General features: G+C 35.2%; 1 protein-coding gene across 3 annotated transcripts in view; it reads right to left on the minus strand.

Moving 5' to 3' along the window:
* Nucleotides 1-23,139, minus strand: part of SLC4A7 (solute carrier family 4 member 7) — a 42,274-nt gene extending 19,135 nt beyond the window's left edge. For 2 of the 3 annotated variants that reach the window (XM_010165822.2, XM_029084458.1), the window contains exons 1-10: nt 23,002-23,139; nt 20,678-20,813; nt 19,479-19,639; nt 17,163-17,351; nt 8,668-8,783; nt 7,080-7,237; nt 5,307-5,394; nt 3,754-3,900; nt 2,424-2,527; nt 728-902 (exon numbers count right to left, since the gene is read on the minus strand). In XM_010165822.2, coding sequence (XP_010164124.2) covers nt 728-902; nt 2,424-2,527; nt 3,754-3,900; nt 5,307-5,394; nt 7,080-7,237; nt 8,668-8,783; nt 17,163-17,351; nt 19,479-19,639; nt 20,678-20,733 — 1,194 coding nt within the window. In that variant the 5' untranslated portion in view covers nt 20,734-20,813; nt 23,002-23,139. The remainder of the gene's footprint in view (nt 1-727; nt 903-2,423; nt 2,528-3,753; nt 3,901-5,306; nt 5,395-7,079; nt 7,238-8,667; nt 8,784-17,162; nt 17,352-19,478; nt 19,640-20,677; nt 20,814-23,001) is intronic. The other variant, XM_029084457.1, reaches the window with a different exon arrangement.
* Between the last annotated feature and the right edge of the window lie 248 nt (nt 23,140-23,387).

Consider the following 23,387-nt stretch of genomic DNA (forward strand, 5'->3'; position numbering starts at 1 on the left):
CTCAGAAGTCAATTGACACAAACACAAAGTTATTAACATTGCTGATGTTAAGTATTCTTTCCCTGCTCCAAAAACCCAAGTGCAACGATATTTTGGTTAAAAGGATGCTGGGGTTATCTACTGCCCAATATCACACTACCAAAATTTTGCACATGTATGGTTTACATTCAAGTTGTTTACTATGAAGAGTATTTTCTGCTCATAAACCTTAGCCACTTTCTTCTATTGTTAACAACATACCAACAGTGAAAGCATACACATATCCTGTCCATTATTTACATGTACAATTGACTGCTACCCATACACTGCAGGCATTATCATCCTCGTAGGCCTACTACTCAAGGCCAGTACATGTTCTTGGCTGTTCACCTTGAGCCTCTGACTTTGCCTACAGTAGGCCTAGTGGGATGGTGTATCTTCACTGCTATTCATTATTTTTAAGTAGCCGAAAAGAAGGCAATGCAAGCCCTTTCTCAATTCATGAAGCCATTCATCCAACAAGGCAGGATAAACATTTTTTACCTCCACTGTGCATCTTCTCCTGTTCACAGGGGTTCCCCACATTTTCCACAGCAATTACCTTTTGGGGAAGATCTGCTCTGGGGCAGGCTAATCAAGTGCTGTGGGTAAATTCTTCAAATACAAGTATAAATAAGTGAGACAAATGCACACAGTGACTTGCCTCTGAAGGTCTAAAAGCCTGGCCGCTACCATTCTTTGTACTCACTATTCTGCCTTGTGTAGCTTCTCCCAGGAGCCCTCCAAAAGTGATTACAGGAGACATACAGGCACAGTATAGGAAAAGAATCGAGGCCAGGCACTGCAGGCTTAATGCATCCTTGAAGTCACTCAAGAAAAAAGGTGCTTTCCTTTGGATGTCAAGTATCAAACCACCAAAAAGCCTAAATAGGTGAGATGAAACTCATCAAACTGTACACTAAAGGATTCTAGCTAGTTCAAAACTATGGGCTACACATGACTGCCAGTGCCTATTACCAGCACAAATTAGCTATTTCATAATCCAGATTAAAGCATAACAGTTTTAAATGTAAATGAGAATCTTATCTACTCCAATTCATCAGTATTCAAAATATAATCAAGCAGGCTATCCACATTTTTAAAAGCTGGCTAGTTATTTTTGTATATGGGCTAGATACTGAAAAAGTATCTTTGCAAATTATTTTACCTAAATGATGTTTTAAGTCAAATCTGTCTTATGATATTCAAAACAAGGAACAGCAGAAATATGCTAAACCTCAACCAAGACCACTGCATTGATACGTTTCAATATTATTACTCCAATAAGTAGTTGTAGCTTTTTGATTCAAATTTTCTCAATATATATGGTCAGGTCCATAAATAAATTTAGGTCTATCATTTATAACATCGCTTTCATCTGGAGTGTATAGATATTCTACAAATGGAAATATAAAACTAAAAATATAAAGTTATTAGTAAGAAATTAAAAAGCTTCTGGCAGTTTCCAAAAAACTTTCAAGACTCCAAAACACTAGGTATAATTTGCACCTACAAAATATTGATTTTAATTTGAATTATAAAAAAAAAAAAAAAAAAATCGCATTCCTAAGAAAAACAATAGGCTCATCTAGAAATGATCCTGTGGGCAGAAATGAACTTCTCGCTTCACATACTGTCTGCAAAAAGGCAAAAAAGTAAATGTAACAAAGCCAAAATGGCAAAAATCAACACAAGTGGTGTAAAGTCCTTCTTGCAAAGGTATGAGAAAGATGCATTTGGAAGTTTATCATTTTGAGGATAACAACATTGTACATCTTTTCCAGAATTTCTCAGTTGATTTAATCTCTACTCTTTCATATGAGACATTAATGATAATCTTAACCAGATATTTCCAATGTTGGGGACTTTTTTTGGCAAGTATTTCAGAATTGACAGAGAACAACAATGCAACTCTACTGAAAGTAATTCCTTCAATTTTCTTTTAGTTCTAAAAGAAACCTAAGCAAAACCTAACTAGTACCGAAGTATATTCTGATACTTTGTATTCCTTGTTGTTCCATTTTATACCTTTAATAAAACAGATTTGCATTAACGGAAATTTTTAGTACCTAGCCCAATACTGAAAATTGTATATTCCTGCTATAATTATGATAATTGCACGCTCTTGACAATTAAAAATTAAAACCCAACTCTTAAAAATCAGTTAAATTAGGCAGCGTCTTATATGAAATCCTTCACAAATGTGTTGAGAAACATTGCCACAGGCTTGAAAATGCTTTAAGCAGATTGGCATTTACAGGCAAGAATCCAACACTTGAAAAGGAAAAAGGATGTGCTCTGACACTTATACCATCATTTTGTATGTTCAAATGTAATCATTAAAAACTGTGCAGATTTATCACTTATTTCTTTATGGTAGCTAGTATTTAGGGAAGTGAACACACCTTCCAGTTCTCTCAAGTTCAGGTCCAGCATGATGGCCTTCTTCTTTGAGAGTCTCTCCTGTTGGAGTAGATCCATTTGGAAATTTAGGTACCTTCCTTTTCTCCTACAGGAAACAAACAAATAAAAACAAGAACAAAAAAAAAAAACAAAAAAAAAAAAAAAAAAAAAAAAAAAAAAAAAAAAAAAACCAAAAAACTTTAGAAGGGCCAAAGACACCGTGCAGAGACTCTGTCTTCCAAACCTTTTTCATATTCCCATCTTATCAGCAGTCCTCCATTTGCCAAGTTCATCTTTTGTTGAGTACAGATAACTAGAACTGCACAACAACCCCAAAAAGATCTTTTTAGTACCTTGCACAACAGTATTAATCTTCCCTCTTTATATAAGAAATATGTCCCTGAGATACATTTTGAAGACAAAGCAGAGACTCAACCATGTGGCCTGAGCCTGTATTTTGAAGACAGAGACTCAACCATGTGGCCTAGAAACCTTTGTATTTTTTTTCCTCAGTCATTTCCCAAGCAGAAGCCTCTAGCTTACAACAGAAACTGTCCTCACTTTATGACACAGTACTTAGTTGAATTATGAATGAGAAGTCATTCCAGTATAAATGAGAAGTCCTTCTCCTGCTGAGCAAGCTGCTCATCAGCTGCTCATAAATTTCTCTGGAAACAGTGGTAGCCTCAGGCTATTCATGAATAAACTGCACTGCTGCCACCCTTTCTGTTCTACTCACTCCCCCAAAGCACCACTGGGTTAGACACCAACATCAGGCTGTCCTCCCACCTTTCATCCTGGTGGCAGGAATTCCCCTCAGTTACAAAGAGGGAAGAAAGAGACCCTCTAAGGTCCAGCTCTCATTCTAAGCTTGTATCACAACTGAGAAATACAATCCATTTTTATCTACTTCATAAACATTCTGTGAACATTACAGGCTCACCAACATCCATTTAAACATTTCAATCAACGCCGTGTGCAAATAACATTTTTTATAAGAACTACAATATTCTTGCTGATCATTGATAGCTTAATAATAAATTTATAATATGAACACAGGTACAATTTTGGACCAGTTCTCCTAGATCTGACATGAACTCATTTCCACTATCACTAGAGGAAATACAGTACATACAGATTCAACACTTTTTTTTTTTTTTTTTTAAACTTAAATGCCCAATCCACCACTTCTTCCAAATGGGTGTGGGGGCTTTCCTGATGCTTTACTACAGTTTACACTCAGTACACAGTTTACTTGCATTGGGAAATGGCATTTTCAAAGCAAAAATCATGGGAGCTCTCTACTGGACTTTTTTTGTTTTTTGCTTTTACCTGGGAAGGAACACTTTTTGGTGGCTCAATTCGTATAGATGGATCCCATTCTCCTGGAGGCAGGACTGTCACTTGGTCTAAAAATTCATCAATTCCTGACAACAAATCATTTCGGTCTTTTGCTTTATAGGCAACATCATGGAAAACCTACAAGAAGAAAGTACCCAACATTGTTTTGGTTTTGGTTCTGTTTGGGTTTTTCTTTTTTGTTTTGTGTTGTTTTTGTTCGTTTGGCTTGGATTTTTTTTTTTTTTTGTTTGGCTTCGGTTTGTTTTTTGGTTGGTTGTTTTTTTTTTTTAAGGTAACTGATTACAAGGAACACTTTATTATTTTTAAAAAGGCACTGGAAATTTTTTTAAAGGTCCTCAAAATTTAGGCTTTTACTTTACCTGGATACTTTCACATTAAGAACTACCTTTACGCACAGCCCTATGGAACATAAGGAAGTTATATCTTCAAACTCAAAGGGAATATTGAGTTCATTTCTAAAATTAATTTAAAAGTTACCTTCAGTATTCAATAAATAAAGTTCATGTACCATTGCCTGAATGATTCTGCCCTACAGTCACTGTGCCACTATGCTGTGATATATCAGGACAAAAATACTTTAAGTAACCTTCAAACAAAAACACCATTTTTTACTAAGAAATTCATTTGTATACTTTAGCTTAATTAATTTTAAAAGACCTCTTAAAAAGCACATAAAAGCAATCTTCCTACTACTTAAAAAAACCAAAACAAAACACCCACCAAAACCAAAACAAACAACTTCAACAACACTGTTTTACAGACTTCTACAATACAAACTCTGAACTGACAGATGGGTAGTATTTAAACAAAACAATCCCTGAATCTCATGATGTATTTTACACAGAGAGAAAAAAATGCTAGTTCTGCTATAAAAAACCTGTTCACTGAAGATGATCCTAAATTGCTTCTGTACTTTTGAAACCTGAACTGTGTTTCCCAAGATCAATCATTAAGTCTTCTAATTGTAAATTAGACCTTTTAAGCCTGTTTAGGTCTTTTTAGACCACTGAATAATTTGAATATTTCTAGTTCAATGATTTATAGTATTCCTAAAAATCAGCCTACGTAAAAAATTGGAAGCTATTTTTAATATTCGCTTTTCACACTGAACAATATTGTATTCACAGACCAGCTGCCCAGTTGTAAAATGACCAATTTCTGGTTTACATTTCCAAATTTTAAGTTGCTCTAGAGTAAAGAAACATTAGAATATCTGCTAGATAACCATAATAATTACAAGCAATTCAGCAGGTGGTGCTGAATGTAAAGTCAGAATTAAAACATCCTGATTTTGCTCAGGGAGATAACGATAGTTTTAAAAAGTCCAGATTTCCCTGTGCTCTCCAAAACCATCCAACAGGACTCTAGGTATATGACTTCAAAAGTTTACAGTTCTTCATTTAACCAGTTTGTTGGGGTTTTTTTCCCTTTAACCTGTCACTAGAATATATTTACTGAAAACAGTCAGTAAATACATTATTCTAGACTACTTTAACTAAAAGTGTTTAAAATACATCACTCACATCATCTGTCATAAGTGTTGCTATTGATCTTCCAATTTCATGGTACTGTGGAGCTTTTCCTGCTGGTCCCAGCAACAAGAACAAAAACCTGTGGAGATACAAATCAAGATAAATACACCTGACTCATCTGAATATTCTTAGAGGGTTCTTTCACACTAATGTTTAAAGAAAATTTAGTGGTATAGTAAAAATATGTTCTTCATAATTTCAGATCTTAAACAATGCTGCAAGACTAAGAAGAGACTTGCCTCAAACTCATTACTGAAAGGAACTTGAACCCAAACCAAAATTACTCTGAAATCTTCTTAATTAATCCTAATTTTTCAACTTCTCATAATGCAATAAACGTAATAGAAATCCACAGGCTAGAGCTCAATGAATATCTCCTCTGGATTATAAAAACTTTCTGACAAAGACCCCCTCACTGAGAGCTTAGGAGCTTCATGACCTATTCTAGCCTCCCTGATGATCACCTCTTCACAGGAGTTAAATCCCTCTCACTTGCAGTTACTGGGTACATCACATGATAAATGCACAGCACTAGTAACCTAATAAATTCAAAAGCATACAAACCAAAGAGTGATCCTCAGTAATTCTTTTCACAATCTTCTTTCTATACTCCATTAAGTGCTTAAGTACAACATGTTTAAAAAAAACAGTGCCTTCTTTCACCTTACAGTACAAAAATCTCTTATTTTTCCCTTGCAAGTTGACTACCCTAACCAAAACTGAGATTGCATCTTCAGAATCAAGTAGGCTATTCCAAATCTGCAAGTCTACACCATTCTGAAATATTCAGCTACATTAATACAATAATCTTTATGCAAAAAATTTTGGATTTTCCTAGAAACATTACAAGCACTAACATCAACTATCCTCTGAAAATTCTCAGATCTATCTATAAGAATGTTGCCAAGAATATTTTTGCCTTTCATTAGAGTACATAAGATGAAAAATACAAAGATAAACATGCACTTTGATCATTTTAAAACAAAAAAAACCACCCACCAAAAGACATAAACACTCAAATTTATTCCAAACACCACATATCAGCCCAGTACATCAATGTGCACAGAAAAGGAAGTGTCCTCCATGATGACTGATGAAATGACCTGCTATCTGCCTCATGGGACCTGTACTTTGACATTTTGACCATCTGTGGTAAATAAACCCACAGGATACCAGTAAGACCAATGACTTTGGGGGAGTGGGGGTAGGCCCACCAGGCTGGATGGCATGTAGCAGACTGAAAACTGATCCAATGTATTAACTGCAGATTGGTTACCCCAGTGTCAATCACGTAGATCTGGGCACATAATTAAAAAGTTAAGTTTTTCTACCACTAGGTTATTCATATACAGCATATTTGTATGCAAAAAGCAGAGCTTCAGATTAAACAGACTTTCAGACTTAGTGAACTCTTCCCCGCTGTCACATTGTGTCGCACTGAAGGGAACTATAACAATCTTCATGTCCATCTCTATAATAACAACACAGGCTTGGAAGACTCACTGCTTTTACTCCAGGTCAGTTATCAGTTTCAACTTCTGTACTTGCTTAAAGCAGCATCATATATATTTAAAGCATTCTGATAATTTTCTGGTGGGTCTCATTCCTTCAAATTTTGCAGCGAATGACTAGCATCATGCTAAACAAAAGTCTACATTTCTCGAGCTTAACAGAACATGTTATAAAAATCTACAAGTATTTGAGATCTTAAATATCACTATTTTATTGTATAAGTAAAGCTAGACTTTCCACACATTTATTTACCGTGTAGGAACCGGAACCTCTGTGAGACCTGAGAGAAGCACAGCAGGGGAGAGCCTCACAAAAGCAATAATAGGTCTTTCTAAAAAATCTACTTCTCCCACTAGCACATTTGATGCTTCTGCTCCTGAAGGAATTTTCCTCATGAAGTTCATATCAACCTATTCATACAAAGATGAAACAAGTGTTTATTCCCTTACATTTGTTAGGAGAAATTATGTAAGTTTATCAGCGTTTACTAGACATTTATGCTACACAGAAAAATTAAAAAGCAAATTAAATATCCCACAGTACAGAGAAGACAAACAAATGTAGAAAATGCCAGCCAGCCAACTAAAAATAAACTAATTTTCTAAAAGTTAGAATTACTACCACTTACTATATTTTAGAACACTCCAAACTGCATAACCACCTTTCTAATATTACTTATCATGACAAACATTCTATGATGGACATAACTTTAAAAAAGTCTATGCACAATTAGCTAAGGAGAGTTCATGTAGTTACACATCATTTCCAGAATGCGATTAGTTATTTCACAGCTGCATATTTCAAATTATTAATAATTTTGAAACATAATTTGTACATTTATGTTTTCATCCATAAAGAACATGATGGCTGAAAAAATCTTAACTTTCATTTCTGTACATAACTACAGAAGAGTATTAGAAAGTGGTAGAGCACATGAACTCGGTGTTCACATACAAACACGCACACACACACACACACACAAGCACTATTTACATTGCTATCTGGAGAACTTACAGATGGCCTCTTGAGTCCCACACCAAGTGTGCCACAACTACAGTGCCAGGAGGCTGACTCCTGCCCAACAGGAGACAAGGCAGGTGTACAGAAGGACAGGCCAAGCAAAAACATAAAAACTGTGACAGAGGAGCAGGAATAAATGGCACCTGCCATGATGAGATGAGAACTACAGTGCAAGTTAGTTTTCCTTAAACATAATAATTTAACTTGGCAAATCAATTTTCTTAGTGTTTCACAGTTCAAATGACAGTACAGACTGAGTTTTATAGCAAAAGCCATAATGGAACTTGCCCAGCAAATTTACATGCAAGGGTTTTATAGAATTACACAAGATTTTCTTCAGAAAGTGATATTGTACGTTCCTAATGATTAAGATGTATAATACACTTCAGTATAGAAAACAAAATGTATAAAGCAAATCCCCCTTAAAAGTCCTCTTGGGGAGGGGGATGGGGGTCAGTCCTAGAAAACAGTGTTACAACACCATGTACAAAATTGTTTTCATAGAAGATCTGAAAATATCTCCCCCTGTACACGGAAGTACAGTGTCTGTTACCAAAATACTGAAAAGATCAAACAAAACAAAGTTCAGTCCCACAGGGAAGTGTTTCAAATAGTTGACACATTTATCTTATGCCATATTCTGACACTCGTACATAAAGGTCATGTCTTAGTATGTATGTCTTGTGTACACTCATACATATGCGTATATATATATATATATATATGTCTTAGTTGTGGTGGTTGTTAACTGCCCTCTTGGTTACATTTTTTGTTACACAGTAATTCTGCGTTAAACATTAATGTATTAAAATTTATTTACCTTACTAAAATCAACTGTGCTGTTTTCTCTGCTTCCGCCTGTCCCAGTACCTTTAATGTCTCCACTTTTCCCAGTGTCTAAATTTCCAGGTGCTGACTGTGGAGATGCTAATAGCCCTAAATTAAAACAAAGGAGATAAGTTCAAAGTGGTGTATGAAGTGAACTGAGTATGTGACACTACCAACACTCAATGTGGCAGCTTGCTCAAAGCAAATGTGCAAGTTATTCAGTGAGAGTGCCCTACATTAGTATCATAAAATGCAACATTAACAAGTCACTGTGAGGTCAAAATGACATAATTAGAAAAAAAAAAAAAAATATTGCCCAAATGATGGCCATTTGCAGAACAGTCACCAGGAAAGAAAACAAGAGCTACGTTAGTTACAGAAAATATAACAAGTGTTGACCTTTTAATCACCAAAAGCAAACACCTCTGCTATCTAGTCTGTTGCGTAGCAATTATTTCAATTGTAAAATGCCCAGCAATCCTCTGGCTGTAACTACAAGGAATGATACCCTGGTAGTTAACTAAACCTGTACAAGCAAATATTGTCCTTACTACATGAAGGACACAGCTTGCAAGCTATGATTTCAATCAACCGACCAAAGGTACAGCTATTGATCTGACCAGGTGTTACTATATGAAATAGTCTCTCTGACATGCTAGCTAAAGAGGCATATACAATAAAGATAAATTCAAGTTAAATATACAGTTTCCCTCTAACATCTACAGTAGGAATGGTTTTATGTAGCTTGCTACACTACCAGTAACACTGAATTGAAGGTTCAGTGAAGGGTGCAAAGTCAAGTAATCCAGGTCTTAAGGCACACTGAATTCCATGCTGCACCCTGGTTATCTCTACCCACCTATCATTTAAAAGCCGGTCTAGGTATGCATAGCCAAGACCAAATCCCATCTTTTGAATTATAGAGCTTTTAGTTGTTCAGTTTAACATGCACTAAAGTGCATTTGGCCTTATTTGTCTACACTAGACCTTTCAGATGTGGTGATAAAGACGCTTTAAGACAAAGACTGAAGTCTAAACATTGTATTAGATGCAGAAAGTTTGTATTTAGTTCAAGCATCACTCTAGTTAAGATAAAACTTAAGTCCTCACTGGCTACCTTTTGGCTATTGTTCTACCACAACTACTGTACATAACTACTTGCATCCCTCCATGTTTGTAATTTATCAATTTTACTTTTCTTAGTATTTCAAATGACAACTGAATTTGCTTTATTTGATCCCCAAATTTATTTCCAAAAAACTCTTTCAAAGAACCATCATATCAATGGAAAACATGTAGGTCCAAGCCTTTACCATTATTTTTCTTTCTTAATTTTTTCATAGTGATAAACGGTGTGGGCAATTTTTCCTGAAGCAAAAACGTAATTAAGTTAATAACCTGCAATTTCCTTTGTGAATCCTAACGGATTAGCTAACACTATAAACATTATCATTCAGTTAGCTAGGGGAAAAAAAAAATATCATATTCTACCCTTCTACTCAAAGATGTATGCATTATTCACAAGAATAACTAACAGCAATCAACCACCTGTGAAATCAGCTATTCAAAGTATTTAACTGCATAACAGTTGATGTTAAGATGTGTTTGCAGGACTAGAAACAGAACAGAAACATTACAGAGTTGTTGTAAAAGAAGACCACAATACAAATGTTTATAAACTTTTTCACTTTTCCCCCCACTACATAACAATAAAGGTAACTGAAGATGTGTGTGACTGATGAAAGATGAGCAATAATGCATCATTTTGCACTTTTCACTGTGTGAGCAAGAGCAAGCAGAGACTAGAACAAAAAGTAGAGAGACAGCCAAGGAGGAGGATGGAGAATAATGTTTCCATGTATTAGCATAAGTTAATGTATTATTTCAGTACTGAGCAATACTGATCCTTCTAAAAGATTTGCCTTCAAAATTTCGCCAGACAAGCACAGTTAAGATCCACAAGTTTTGGCACTGATACAGGAACATTTGTCTGATCCTAACCCATGGGTAAATATTTTTCCTTTCTGTTGGTCTTGCAGCTGGACAGACTGCTGTGCTCCCATGAGAATACTGCTTACAGGTTTTCAGACCTGAGCAAGCATTTCCATATGCTACTGCATTTCATTATGCATATCAGTCAATCTGATAATTGCAGAGAAACTCAGAATAAAAAAAAAAATTACAATTTCTAACAGTGGAACACTTTTACTCAAATCTCACACTAATAAAAGTACTTATTTCCTTCTCTTCTCCAGTTCAGTGGGTACACTACTGCTAAAAGGAGGACTACCTAGTTTTTCCAGACTGTGAGACAGAAATTCATCTAGTCTTACCAAAGTATTGAGGGAATCATTAAAAATATACAGCACTCTTCTTGACATTCTTATGCAGATATACCACCTGTCTCCTTCAAAAAACAACAGCAGATTGAGATTTGAGTAAGTCTAGATTAAAACCATGTAAGATCACTCAAGTTCAAGTACTTAGAGCTACACCTTCACTAATGATCATGTGCATTTTCTAGCCAGCTACACTTAGTTTAATACTGTGATCACAAAAATCTAATAGACATTATCTACTGGAAAAAAGAAAGTAAGAAGAACACAGATATTTGCCTCGTATCTCCACTTCAGTTAAAAAAAAAAAGAGTTGGAGGAAGTAAGACAAGTTCATCACCTAAGCATGACTGTTGCAATATGATTATGTTTATACAGGTAAAATTTATGAAATACAAAACTTTTAAATACAAAGTTACACCATATTTGTGTTTGAGAAAATAAAAATAAAATTTTAAATATAAATTCCAATGTAGCCCTAATGTGAAAAAAAAAATTAGAAGGTAAATATGTAAACCTTTCTAAATTATTATTTTCAGTAAGTAATTACTGTAAAAGCAAAGCTGTTCTAATTATTATTTTACTCAGTTTTAAAGTACATTCATCAGTGAACTAAAAGACCCCTTCAAACAGGCTGCTTTGCTGTTGTTCACAGACATTATTAACAAAGCTTAATGATGCTGGCAAACTAACGTTTCATCTTTAGCTGTGAAACAGCTCTCTTGCTAGCTCTACATATGGAATTCATTATTCAACAGTTTCAAAGATGGGAAAACAAAAGCTGTTCTTGAACCGATGACAAAAGAAAAAAAATGTTAAAGAGAACCCTTTGCCTGGTTGACTTACGCTGAATTGACTGGCTGACAAAAATCAAGTGGTAGACTGAAAGTGTGTTGCACTTCCTTCTTTTTACAGTAATTCACATTAAGTTCAGTAACCTTCCCAGCTATTTATAAGGACTAAAAAATAAGAAAACCAGAGAGATGAATGCTAAACAGAAGAAAGCCATCTATTAGAAAATTAACACACTTCCTAATTCTCATAGGAGGCAAACCCAACTCAATCATACAGATGAGGAAAAAGTATGTGGCTGCAATATTCTGAAGTACTAGAGAGGTAATACAGATCATAATCTACAGTGGAATGGACCAAGAAGATTTGTTTGTTTGTTTGTTTGGGTTTTTTTAAATACAAGAAGATTACTCCCTCTTTAGGGTTCCCTTCTGAATTTGTCTCCTAAAAGAGCGATTAGTCCAGTTGCAGCCCTGAAGTCATAGTTTGAGAATGTCTTCAAAGGCACCTCTAAGGAAAATGTGTCTTTCTGTGGTCAGATGATTCCTAAATTTAAAAAGGGGGAAAACCTCAGAAAACAAAAATGTCTTCCATCATTACTGGTGTTCATCTTTCTCTGGAAAAATTTCTATTTATGGACTAACTAGGAAATTATGAGAAACATCCCCTTGAGGCAGAAAAGCAATATGAACATGACTTGGGAGAGTCTGGTAGAAAGTGTTATTAGTGATTAATAATAGCATCAGGTACTTGATCTTCATTTGTTTACCTTCTCTTGGGTTCTAAAGATCTTGGGTCTGGGCATGCTGTCATTCCTGTCAGATGAGCAGAAAAATGAAAACTGGAAAACCAATTACAGCTGTTGTTCTACTTCTGGTTTTTAATTACCTTTGAAAGATAACCCATGAGAGATAAAGATCTTCACATGAATTCACTTGATTTCCCATAAGGAAGTTAGAGAAACTTTTTTCATTTGCTTTTCTGAATTTAAGTAAGGATGGGGCCACTACTCCAACTCAAGATGATAGCTGACAGCACAGTTTGCTCTTTCCTTTTCAGTGACTTGGCTGCCCATGTGGAAAGGCAGATAACCACAGCCTTTCCTCTGTCAGCATATTTTCACTGCTACATGTAACAGTGTGCTCTTACATATAAAACAAGCAAGAAAGGAAACCAAGAAAAGTGTCACTGATGAAAGGACTGAGATAAATCAGTTTCCCCCACCCCTCCAATACACGTAGGCATAAAGCAGACAAACCTACAAGGCAGATTTTGGCAAAATAAATTTCTAGGGGGCAGGGAGACAGGAAGCAGAAGGAGCCTGAAGGCTAAAAAGAAAGATAATCACCTTAAAAACATGATCTGTCTAGAAGAATCCTAAAGTCTCTAAATAGGTGGTAATTTTGCAAAAGTAAAGCAACTATAAAAGTATGTATGCAGAACACGAGTTATGAAATATTTACTAAAAATTATTATATTTAAAAAAATTTACATTATAAAAATTATAAACTCTTAACTACTTTATTCTATTTTGCATATCAAACACAGCAAAAAAGTGATCCAGTGTCTGATGCTGAAGCAGTGCACTAACAGACAGCTGTCTGGATTGTAGGTGAAATGAACCCGCCAGTTTCATAGCCAACTACTACTGTTTTAAATAGCCTTGCTTTCTCAAAGCACTGAAGCAAAAATAAAACTGGTTAAAGACTTCACGATACAACCAAACTATAAACACCACTGATGAGGCATCCTAATTTTTTTCACACTTATCTCTAATACTCCACTACATCTTCAGCTGTAGCTGTGTCAGGATATCAAACACTGGTTTAAAATATTATTTCAACCACTGATAAAAACAACAATGCAAAACCTGACATAGACTGTAGGTGAGTGAAAGGAAAAGGCCACCATTTTTGACATTTTGCTTATATATTTTGAAACCGCATTCCTTTTTAATTATACCAATTAATGTTAATTAAAATTATTTTTGCTGGCTTTAGTTAAAAGCTAAAAAGTTAAAAATGCCAAACAAGGAAACAGTCACAACTGAGAAGAAACAAAACATGCAGGCAGAGGTAACAGTTATCATATTCCTTTGTGCCCAAGTTACGTGCCAAAAACATTGCAATGCAAGTGATCCAGATGCAGAGAGCATCACACATGGACAGCTTAAATTTCAATAGTTGCCTGGTGTTTTGTCAATATTTTCCTCTGTCTTCTTTTCCTGGCTTTCCTGCACTTCTAAGTCCTCCTCAGGTGGGTGGATTATTACTGAAGGAATATCATCACTGGCAGGTAACACCAGCAATTCTTTGCCCTGAAGTGGACTTGGCTGGGCACTTGTGGTTGGCGGGCGGCTGCAGGTAGGACTGGACGGTGGTGTGTTTTGAGGGGTAGTTACAGGGGTTGTACACCTTGAGGTTGCCGGTGTTCCAGCTCTTGAAGAAGGAAGAAGGTAATTGAGAAGAACTGACAAACGGTTTTCTCCTCTCAGGGAAATATTTGAGGCAGAGAGACCTGTTCGTAAAGAGTGGCGGGAGGCTGAAAGGCCTTCCCCTGAGATAAAACAAATGAAACACCATGAGGCTTACAACAGGGATATACTTAAAAAAAAAAAAAAAAACAAAAACAAAAAACCCACCACAGACACGAATATGCATTAACAGTTTACATAGTAAATTGCAAGCTTTATGGGGCAAAAGTGTCATACTCATGCAAGTAAGACAAGAGATAAGAGCAAATCTGATTTCAGACATTAGAAGTCAGAAATTAGTGATGAGTACTAATTAGAACGCCAAAGATATGTCAGAAAAAATAGTAAGTCAGTAAGATTTGTTAATATAACAAAAAAAAAAAATCTCTTGAAACTGATCTTAAATTTTCCTAGAATTTCTTATTCCAAACTGCACAGAAGCTACCTTTAACATCATCCAAAAAATACATTAAAAATCATTAGCAGCCAAAATGTTACAAGACTTCAGTTAACTGCATCCATTATATACAAAGAATTGTTAATTTTTTAAATTTAAGTATTTTCAAAATGAACATGATGAAACATATCTAATCGTGTTAAATGCAAATGTCTTCCAATAAAAGTCATATTTTTAACAAGAAGTTTCCTAGCCAGCTCTAGTCTCAATATATAGTTTTGAAGAAGGCACAAGGATAAGATACATAGTCCCTTCTCCATTTCTTCTTGCTGTGACTCACCAAATATCCCCATTTGTCTAAAAACAAACACATTTCTCCAAAATCCATTGTTACTTTTCTTGCCCTATGCAGTCTCAATGTCCCACTATTTTCACAGAAAGAGAACACAGTCCTGTCATGGTTTCCTCAGATTTAAGTTTGTAACGGATTTCAGTTCCTCCTTAAAACAGGAGGAGAGCCTGTCTATCCTCACATCAGCACTTCCATTAGAAGGTTTAGTGATACCATTCCTCCCATTTACCACATTTTTCCTGGGATGGCAGTTTCCTTAAGAAGAGTACCGATTACTTCTCCTATAATCCCTGAAATCAAAAACATGCCGTTTTCACGTACCATACCATCAAGCAAGAAAATAGCAAACTAGAAATATTTATTCTCACATTTATACTAGGTACTACCACGACCAATACCTTGAACAACCCTAAAATAATTTACAAGACAGAGGCGTAGAAAGTATGCCTAGGTAAAGGTCACATCTATTTTTTTTTTGCCCCTCTAACAATGGAAGGGTGGATCCTACAGATACAAACTTGATTTAAATTAAGAATGAAAGCCTCAAAGATCAACTATTAAAACTGCAGTGCAGTAAAGACAAGAGGACCAATAAAGCAAACTGGATTATTTTAATCACTATAGCTATAAATAGACTTCTGTCAGGATAGTGATGAATAATGAATAGGAGATGTCCCAACACACACAGGTGTAAAAAGGAGCCTAGAAAGTAGTATGTACATATGCATGTTTGCTTTACTGGTTTATTAGAGGGTAACTATAGGATTATAAAGAAAAACTAAATCAGTATATGCTGGCAAAGAGTTTATCATGTTATTCTGGTTTCTTATTTCAACATAAATCCCATATTCTGTTGTAGGAATAGTATTAAGAACAAAATGCACTGGAAAGAGGAAATGATACATGACAAGTAACTAACAAGCAAGAGACCTTGAATACAAAATTCTCAGAACTACAACTGTGGATACAGGCATTAAAGGATAGGTAAAACTAAGTTTATATGTGAAATTTTCGCATTTGCTAAACAAAACAGGAAAGCCAGAAGTTAGAGAAGAAATTATACTCTTACATAAATTAGTTGTATTTTCATTCTGGAAAAAATAATTTTGAAACTACCAGGGCAATATTTAAGCATGCATCACAGAGTCACTAGCTAACAAAAAGTATCAGCAAGCTTGGACACTTGCTGGAGTACACTCCAAGCATGTATTGAACCGAGAGCTCCCAACAAGCACCTAACTAATTGGAACACGTTCTAAGCAATGAGGCATCTTCCAAGACAGGAAAGGAACTTCACTTCAAGGACTCATTCATGAAATCAGTACTAGGTTTTCACTTGACTAAAAAATCTCAGTTTAAATTACACATCTTAGTTAATGCAAGGCAAAAGAAAACAAAAACCTGAAAGAAATAGAGGCTATAAGAAATACAAAAATAAAAGTATGCTGCTCTGCAGTATATATTGCTATCTGGACTTTGGAACTGGATGTCTAGAGTAAATGTATTGATATTCCAGAATATTTCCAAGATCTGGAACAGCCTATAAAGACATTGCAAACACCATTCTTGACTTTGGGGTCCCCCCCCATCAGATCCTTCTATACAAAACAAGGTAAAATAAACAGTGTCCTAGCTAGAAGTAATTTCTTCACCATTAGCATAGTGAACTTTTGCTAGTGATATTAAACATAACAACACTGGATTAAAACATAGTAATTGTCAGCATCACTGAACTCATGACATGATCACAAAGTAAATCTCTAGTATAAAGACTGAATAAGCAAGTAGGATTCATCTGACCAACATATAAAGCTGTGCTACGATGCTGAAATTCCTCAAACATTACACGTTTTATTCAAGCATATCCAAAAAACATTAGGACCAACATAGGTCTATTTCTATACCCCAAAACAATAATGCATGCTACATTTACAGGCCAGAGTAGAATGTTTGAGTAAATTAAAAAATATACAGAAACGTCATCCACAGCTACACATAGCACACACTGTTATCATTAGTTCTTGGCTTATCGAGAAGGAAACACTTATCTGCTATTATCAGCTGAATTTTCCTTCATCTCCCAGTGAGAACATTATTTAACAGGTTAGAACAAACTGGATGCTACAACTTATCTCACCATTTCGTTCAAGCAAGTGAGGGTCAGAATGTTTCTTGCCTATATCTGCAAAAGACCGAACCAAGGGAATCCGGTTGCTGAATTTTTTCTCATTCTGATGATGGTGCCTTTTTAGAAGAGCCTCTCTCACATTCTCTCTTATGGATTCATCCAGCTGGCCAGAGGCAATCATGTTGTCCAAAACCATATCTACATAATAACAACAAAAAAAAAGAACATTAAGTATTTTTTTTTATATAGCTCTCAAATCTCTCCTTTACCACACTCAAACAATGTAGTTGCATCACATGATAATAAAAAATGTTAAATGTGTTTTAAAAAAAAGTCTTTTCTTCAAAAATCCACTGAAAATTTTCAAAGATGTCACTAAACTAGCAAATGTGAGAATAAAACCACAAGATGCAGATCCAAAAGACAGTAGCATAATTTAAAAAAATAATAATAATAATTAATATTTTATAATTAATTAACATTTACTTCAACTTTCAAAAAGAAAAAAAAAGCATCGATGTATTCAACAACCCTCCACTAGAAGTGAACACACAAAGACAGAAACACAATGGAGAACAGGTTTCTTCAGACAGCTTTAACATGGTGTTCCCTATTTTGGAAGTACACAACCATACAAAAGCGAAAGTTACCGTAGAGATTAATTCTCTAAATGCTCTGACACCTCCAGATTGCCTAAGTTCCTTAGGCTCTCTACTATTCAAGCGATTCACATGCTTTAGAAGTATAAAACAAATGTTAATTACATCATCTAAAACTATCTAGTCAACTGTCAAACAACAGCTTTTGAAAGGGCATGTCATTAGTATGCTCATACCAGGAAAGAAAGCCTGTACATCTCAGAAAATATTTGCTGTGATTACTCAGGGTTTCTTGTTTGTTTGTTTTTAAATTAAATTATTTTTTTTTAAATAATTAAATTAATTAAAAAAAAAAAAAAACCAAACAAACCTATAGGACAACTTTAAAAATACATTTTGCCAGTCTTAACTGATATATCAAGAACCTAACTGTATTGGTAAACTGCAATTACATAGATTTTTCACAACGCAGCAGAGTCTTTGTCAGTACAGTGCAGCTTCCTTCTGGGATTACTGGCAACACACAGTCTTTTGTTACAGCTTCTCAAAAGGAAACCTGCCACTCTCCCTCCTGTTTTGAGTGAGAACCAAGAATATCTACTAGGTATTCCTGGCTCACAGAAAACAAGACAATACATTTGTATGCAAAGGATTGATATCATACATGCTTCAAAACGGCACTTAAATTAACTTCAAACAAATTAATGCAAACTCCTAGTTCCAACTAAAATACCTGCTATTAAAAGAGTGTTGTTTACACAGAATTAAGCAATAACTGTTTTTCTTACGTACTAAGATTATTGCTAAATTAAATTATTAAAAGTAAATTAAAAACCAAAGCATTACCTTTACAAACCATGTATTTAACACTCTTGCTCAGTAAGTGAGGAAAATAGGAAGGGAATATCAAATTCCTGAGTGAATTTCAAAGATTTCAAAACAAAACAAGAAAATGCTTCAAGTACTGGCAAAGTTTTTAATGTCCTTCACATAATGTTGGTCAGCCTTAAGCCTAGCATAATTCCTGAGAAGGCATTCCAATGTGTGGTCTCTTTAGCAAGAGATACCAGGAAAAACTAGTTCAAAGGCATTCAGGCTAAGCAGGTAGATATGTATGTATGTGTATATGTATGTGTACGTTTATGTATGCATATATATTTATATTTTTATATATATATGAAAAAGTCTTCCAAGTTGATTTTATAGTATCCAAAATGACCATGTGATTAGTGAGGACACTCAACATAGTAGGTCAAACAACATGTACAAAATTTATTTGTGCTCACCTCTTATAAAGGTGAAAAAAATACCAGATGTGCAACAATCAACTGCACTAATGGCATCAAGTTAACATCAGCCAAGTTATCATTAATAATTATGGTACTAAAGTGCACAAATAAGTGCTAAAATGTTCTGGTAGATATTTACATTTCATCTGTAGAAACAAAGACAAAGAACACATACAGGGATTAGAACATAAAGGCAAATTCTGGGCCTCCTCCTAAAATAAGTAATAAGGAGGTTCTGCTCATCCAGTGTAGCTCCTTTTAATTGAAGCTTGTAGGATCAGCTCTTTACAACCAGACGAAGAAAACTGCAGTAAGCATGCACATACCTATGTCTTCAATACAGTATTTTCAAGAACATAAAAAGACACCAAAAAGTCTCAAGTCATAGATTAATATTTAGGAATAAAATATTTTTTTTAAAAAAGTTTTGCTGTAACCTGCTATTTCATCTAGTGTGTTTGCTCTCATGTCCAACATGACCGTCCCATTAAGAATACAGCTTCGCAGTTCAAAGAGACTGTGCAGAGACAGGGTTGCTACATAAGGCTTGCTCCATCTATCACCACCATCTTCAACATCCTCTTCAAATTTTAGCCACCTGAAACACATACAAATACACATATTTATATTTCTCCTGGAAAATGGACAATTTGGCAAGCAATCACATTCTTCCCTGTGGTTTCTGTATGACATGGAACAGGAAATCCCATCAACTCATATCAGCTTTCATTTTATCAGAAAACTCAACTGACTGACAGTCAACATTTTTATCAGGCCTTTTAACCACACTCAACTGTTTTAGTTTTTGCTCATTTTGTTTTTTTTTATTTTAACAATACCTGTCTATTCACAAGTTCCTGTGAACAGTGTGGGATTGTGCCTTGTTACTTCATTTGCATATCTCGGTTTCATGGGTATTTTAGGATTAGAAAGCTGTCTGAAACACACCATATACCATGTTCAAGTCTCCCAGGGTGCTAAGTCAGACATTTAAGAGCTAGGTCATACTAATAAGTGTAACTATAAATTGATCTTAATTCTGACTCACAGGCATTATGTAAATTGAACTTCTGCAAAAGCTAGCATACAATATGGTAATTAGAAGTACCGAATGCAAAAAACTTTATTACAATGCATAAGTAGAAGGAAGCAACTTAACCAATATGGGCTGAAAATAATTGTGGCATCCTGTAATGTTCATGCATGCAATTTGCAAAAAATTAATCAAATACCACTTCAGAAGAACATATGTAAATATGCAATTTTCTTTCTGAGTGAGGGAAAAAAAAAAAAAAGACACTACTATAACAGCCATAATAAAGCAAAGAGATTTCTGATACTGTATATACCATGCTCCATGGCTGAACACCTGTATTTGTAAGTAAAAACAGCTGTACCTTTCCCAATGCTTGGCATGATCAATTTTAGGAAAGTCAATGCAGCACCATTAAGACTGAGGGTCTCTTGGGAAACCACATTTATTCTTCCAGATTTGGACAAAAGTTTTTATATGCTGAGCACGAATTGAGTGAACAACTCCTATAGTTCATGAAAATTCTAACCTAGACCTAGTTTGCAGTTCTTTGAAATAAAATCACTAGAAGATATACCCTGGAACAAGCTACTCTTGGCATACCTAGCTGTTTCTTTCCATTCATATTCTTCTCCATCCCTGAAGCAAAGCTCATCCATTTCAGTGAAGAGATCATGGGGAATGTGTTCATCATCATCTTCAGTACCCAAGATAAACTGCACTCGTTGGGATGGTGTGTCTTGAAGAAAAGGAGAAACTGAATAATTAAAAGAATTCATACTTCTATCGTGCAACAATCACCACACGACAGTTAAAAACATAGAAACATATGCTCAGTTGGAAACATACAGCACAATATCCTCTTCAAGAGGGACAAGGAACAAATGAAACAGACATTTCTTTAAAAGGAGGCCTTTCTAGAGTTTTTCATTGTTTCAGAAAACAAAACATCTGGAAATTTATGTTTACGTAACACAATTGAGTATTTTTAGCTCTTCTATAAATTAACAACATCAACATAAACAACAAAAATTATTAAGAAAGTAAAAATTAATACACCAAAGGGCTAGAAACCTTGTTTTAGGAATAGTTCAAGATGCTAAATAGCTGCCTGCCTTTTTTTTTTTTTTATTCCCCTCTACATGGTGGGTACCCAGGCACTTGTATTGTTAGAGCAGCTGATTTTTCAACTGCCCGTTGCTACTTAACGTAGGATGGAAAAAATTACTTTCTTATTGCATGGTTGGAGCACTGTACATAAACTAGCATAGGAAAGCAGAAACTACACAGCTAAAATGTTGAGGAAATATCTTAACTTCTCATAGTATAATGCCCAGTGAAACAAGCTTAGTAATAACTCATAACAAAACTTAACTATCTTTCTTGATCTAATGTAAGCAGTGAACTTCACTGCTATGAGCAAAACTTAAAAAACAACCCCAAAACAAACCAACAAAATAACCCAAACAACAAACCAACAATAAAAGCACAAGTTTAGTGATATTTTTAACAACTATACACAGCTCTTGTTCCAACTCAAAGGAGAGCTTTCAAATTACAAGGGTTCAGTAATGTAGTAATCGCAATGTTATCTCAAGGAAGGTCAGAGACAGAAAAGCCAGGTAAGTATCAATTTTAAAAGTTTTACTTTGTTCACTGAAACGTCATTCTCACAGCTGCTAGATGTGAACGTAGAACTGAAAGCTTCTACTGCAGAAAGAAGACCATCTTTTAGTTTTAGACATAAGATCTGAATTGCTAATAAGCTTCATTCAGAATTGAATTTTGCCTTTTCATTGTTGTTCAGGCACACATTATCATCCAGTAACATAATTCCAAAATGAGCTCTTGAATACAAACATCAGGATCAATGAAGACCTACAGCAGATTGTTTCTGTCCCAGAACCAACACATCCCAAGAATCCTGCCATATCCTGTGTATCCAGGACAGAAAAATGACCAGAAGAGAGAATTGAATTTGTATGTATTTAATATTACTTGCTATTTCAGAACCTGTACAGCGAGACTCTACAAACCTAAGATCAAATTATAGTCATTCGTATTTCAGATGGGAAGTTTTGAAGATGGATGAAACCCAAAACTGTAGGAGAATGGTAAAAGGAGACTTGTCAAAACATCTCCATTTGAAAACTCCTTTGTTTCAGGGAACTGGCTCCAAGCAGAACATGGTTCTAATCATAGAAAGGTGATAGTGAACAGTGTGGTGTCCAATGGTTCTAGTCATAAAAAGGTGATAGTGAACAATGTGGTGTCCTTGCTTGAAGTGAAACATTACAGTATAATTTTCCCATTCACTACAGTCTATGAATGAAAGTGGATTTGAGGTCTTCAAAAAAACTGCTAAGAGTACTGCCACATAATTTCATTTCAGAGAATGATATGTCAAAATCACATCTTGAGGATAAGAGGCAGGCCATGGGGACAGGGTCTGGCCCAAAACCAAAACTTAAGAGGCAGTACAATTCCTTCACTATTACCAACAGACAGCAAGAAGGCTGAAGTAAATATGTTAATAGATCATTGATCAGATTGCCACAGGAAATGCTGCTTCACAGCTATATTTATAGTTTTAAAAATCTTGAGTGATAGAGGAAGAGTAATACAAGATTACACAATCTAAAAAAAAGGTGTCTAATTCAAAGAACAGATTTTTATATTACAGGCAAGTACTATGAAGCTCTAATCTATTCAGTGCAGGCTGCTGAACATTAATGCAGACACCTGGATGAAGTCCAACAGCTTATGATGTAGATAAAACAATACCACAAAATCCTTGCTTGACTGTACATAGAAAGACACAATTACAGTGAGAACGAAAGAAACAGCACAATCAACATTTAAGCATGCAGAAACTACTACAAAGTTTATTTTCAAGAGACAGAGAACTCGCACAACAGATTTCTTACCATATGATGGAGATTCTCGGCCATCCTCTCTGTCAGTTTCTTTTTCTTTTTTTCTTCTGTGATGTCTGTGCCCACGGTGTCTATGCCGCCGACGGCCCTGCTTTCCAAATGGGACATGAACTCCAATATACACAGCTCTGTGACCTTTTCAAGAAAGTTTAAAAGGAAACAATTAAACAAAACCTGGCCTCCTGTCCAAATTTAGTGTCTCAGTAAAAAAGACGAGGACTTTTACAAAAAGAAACCCAAAAGCACTTGGCAAAACTACCTTTAGTGAACTAATATTGCCATTTATTTCCTTTCTTTCCTTCCTTGGTGTCAAGGAACTAGTGCTATATTCATTTCCCGGATAAATCGAGTAAGAATATGGCCCAATTTAAGACCTC

The sequence above is a fragment of the Antrostomus carolinensis genome, unplaced genomic scaffold, assembly GCF_000700745.2.
Source record: "Antrostomus carolinensis isolate BGI_N321 unplaced genomic scaffold, ASM70074v2 scaffold6134, whole genome shotgun sequence".
Lineage (NCBI taxonomy): Eukaryota > Metazoa > Chordata > Aves > Caprimulgiformes > Caprimulgidae > Antrostomus > Antrostomus carolinensis.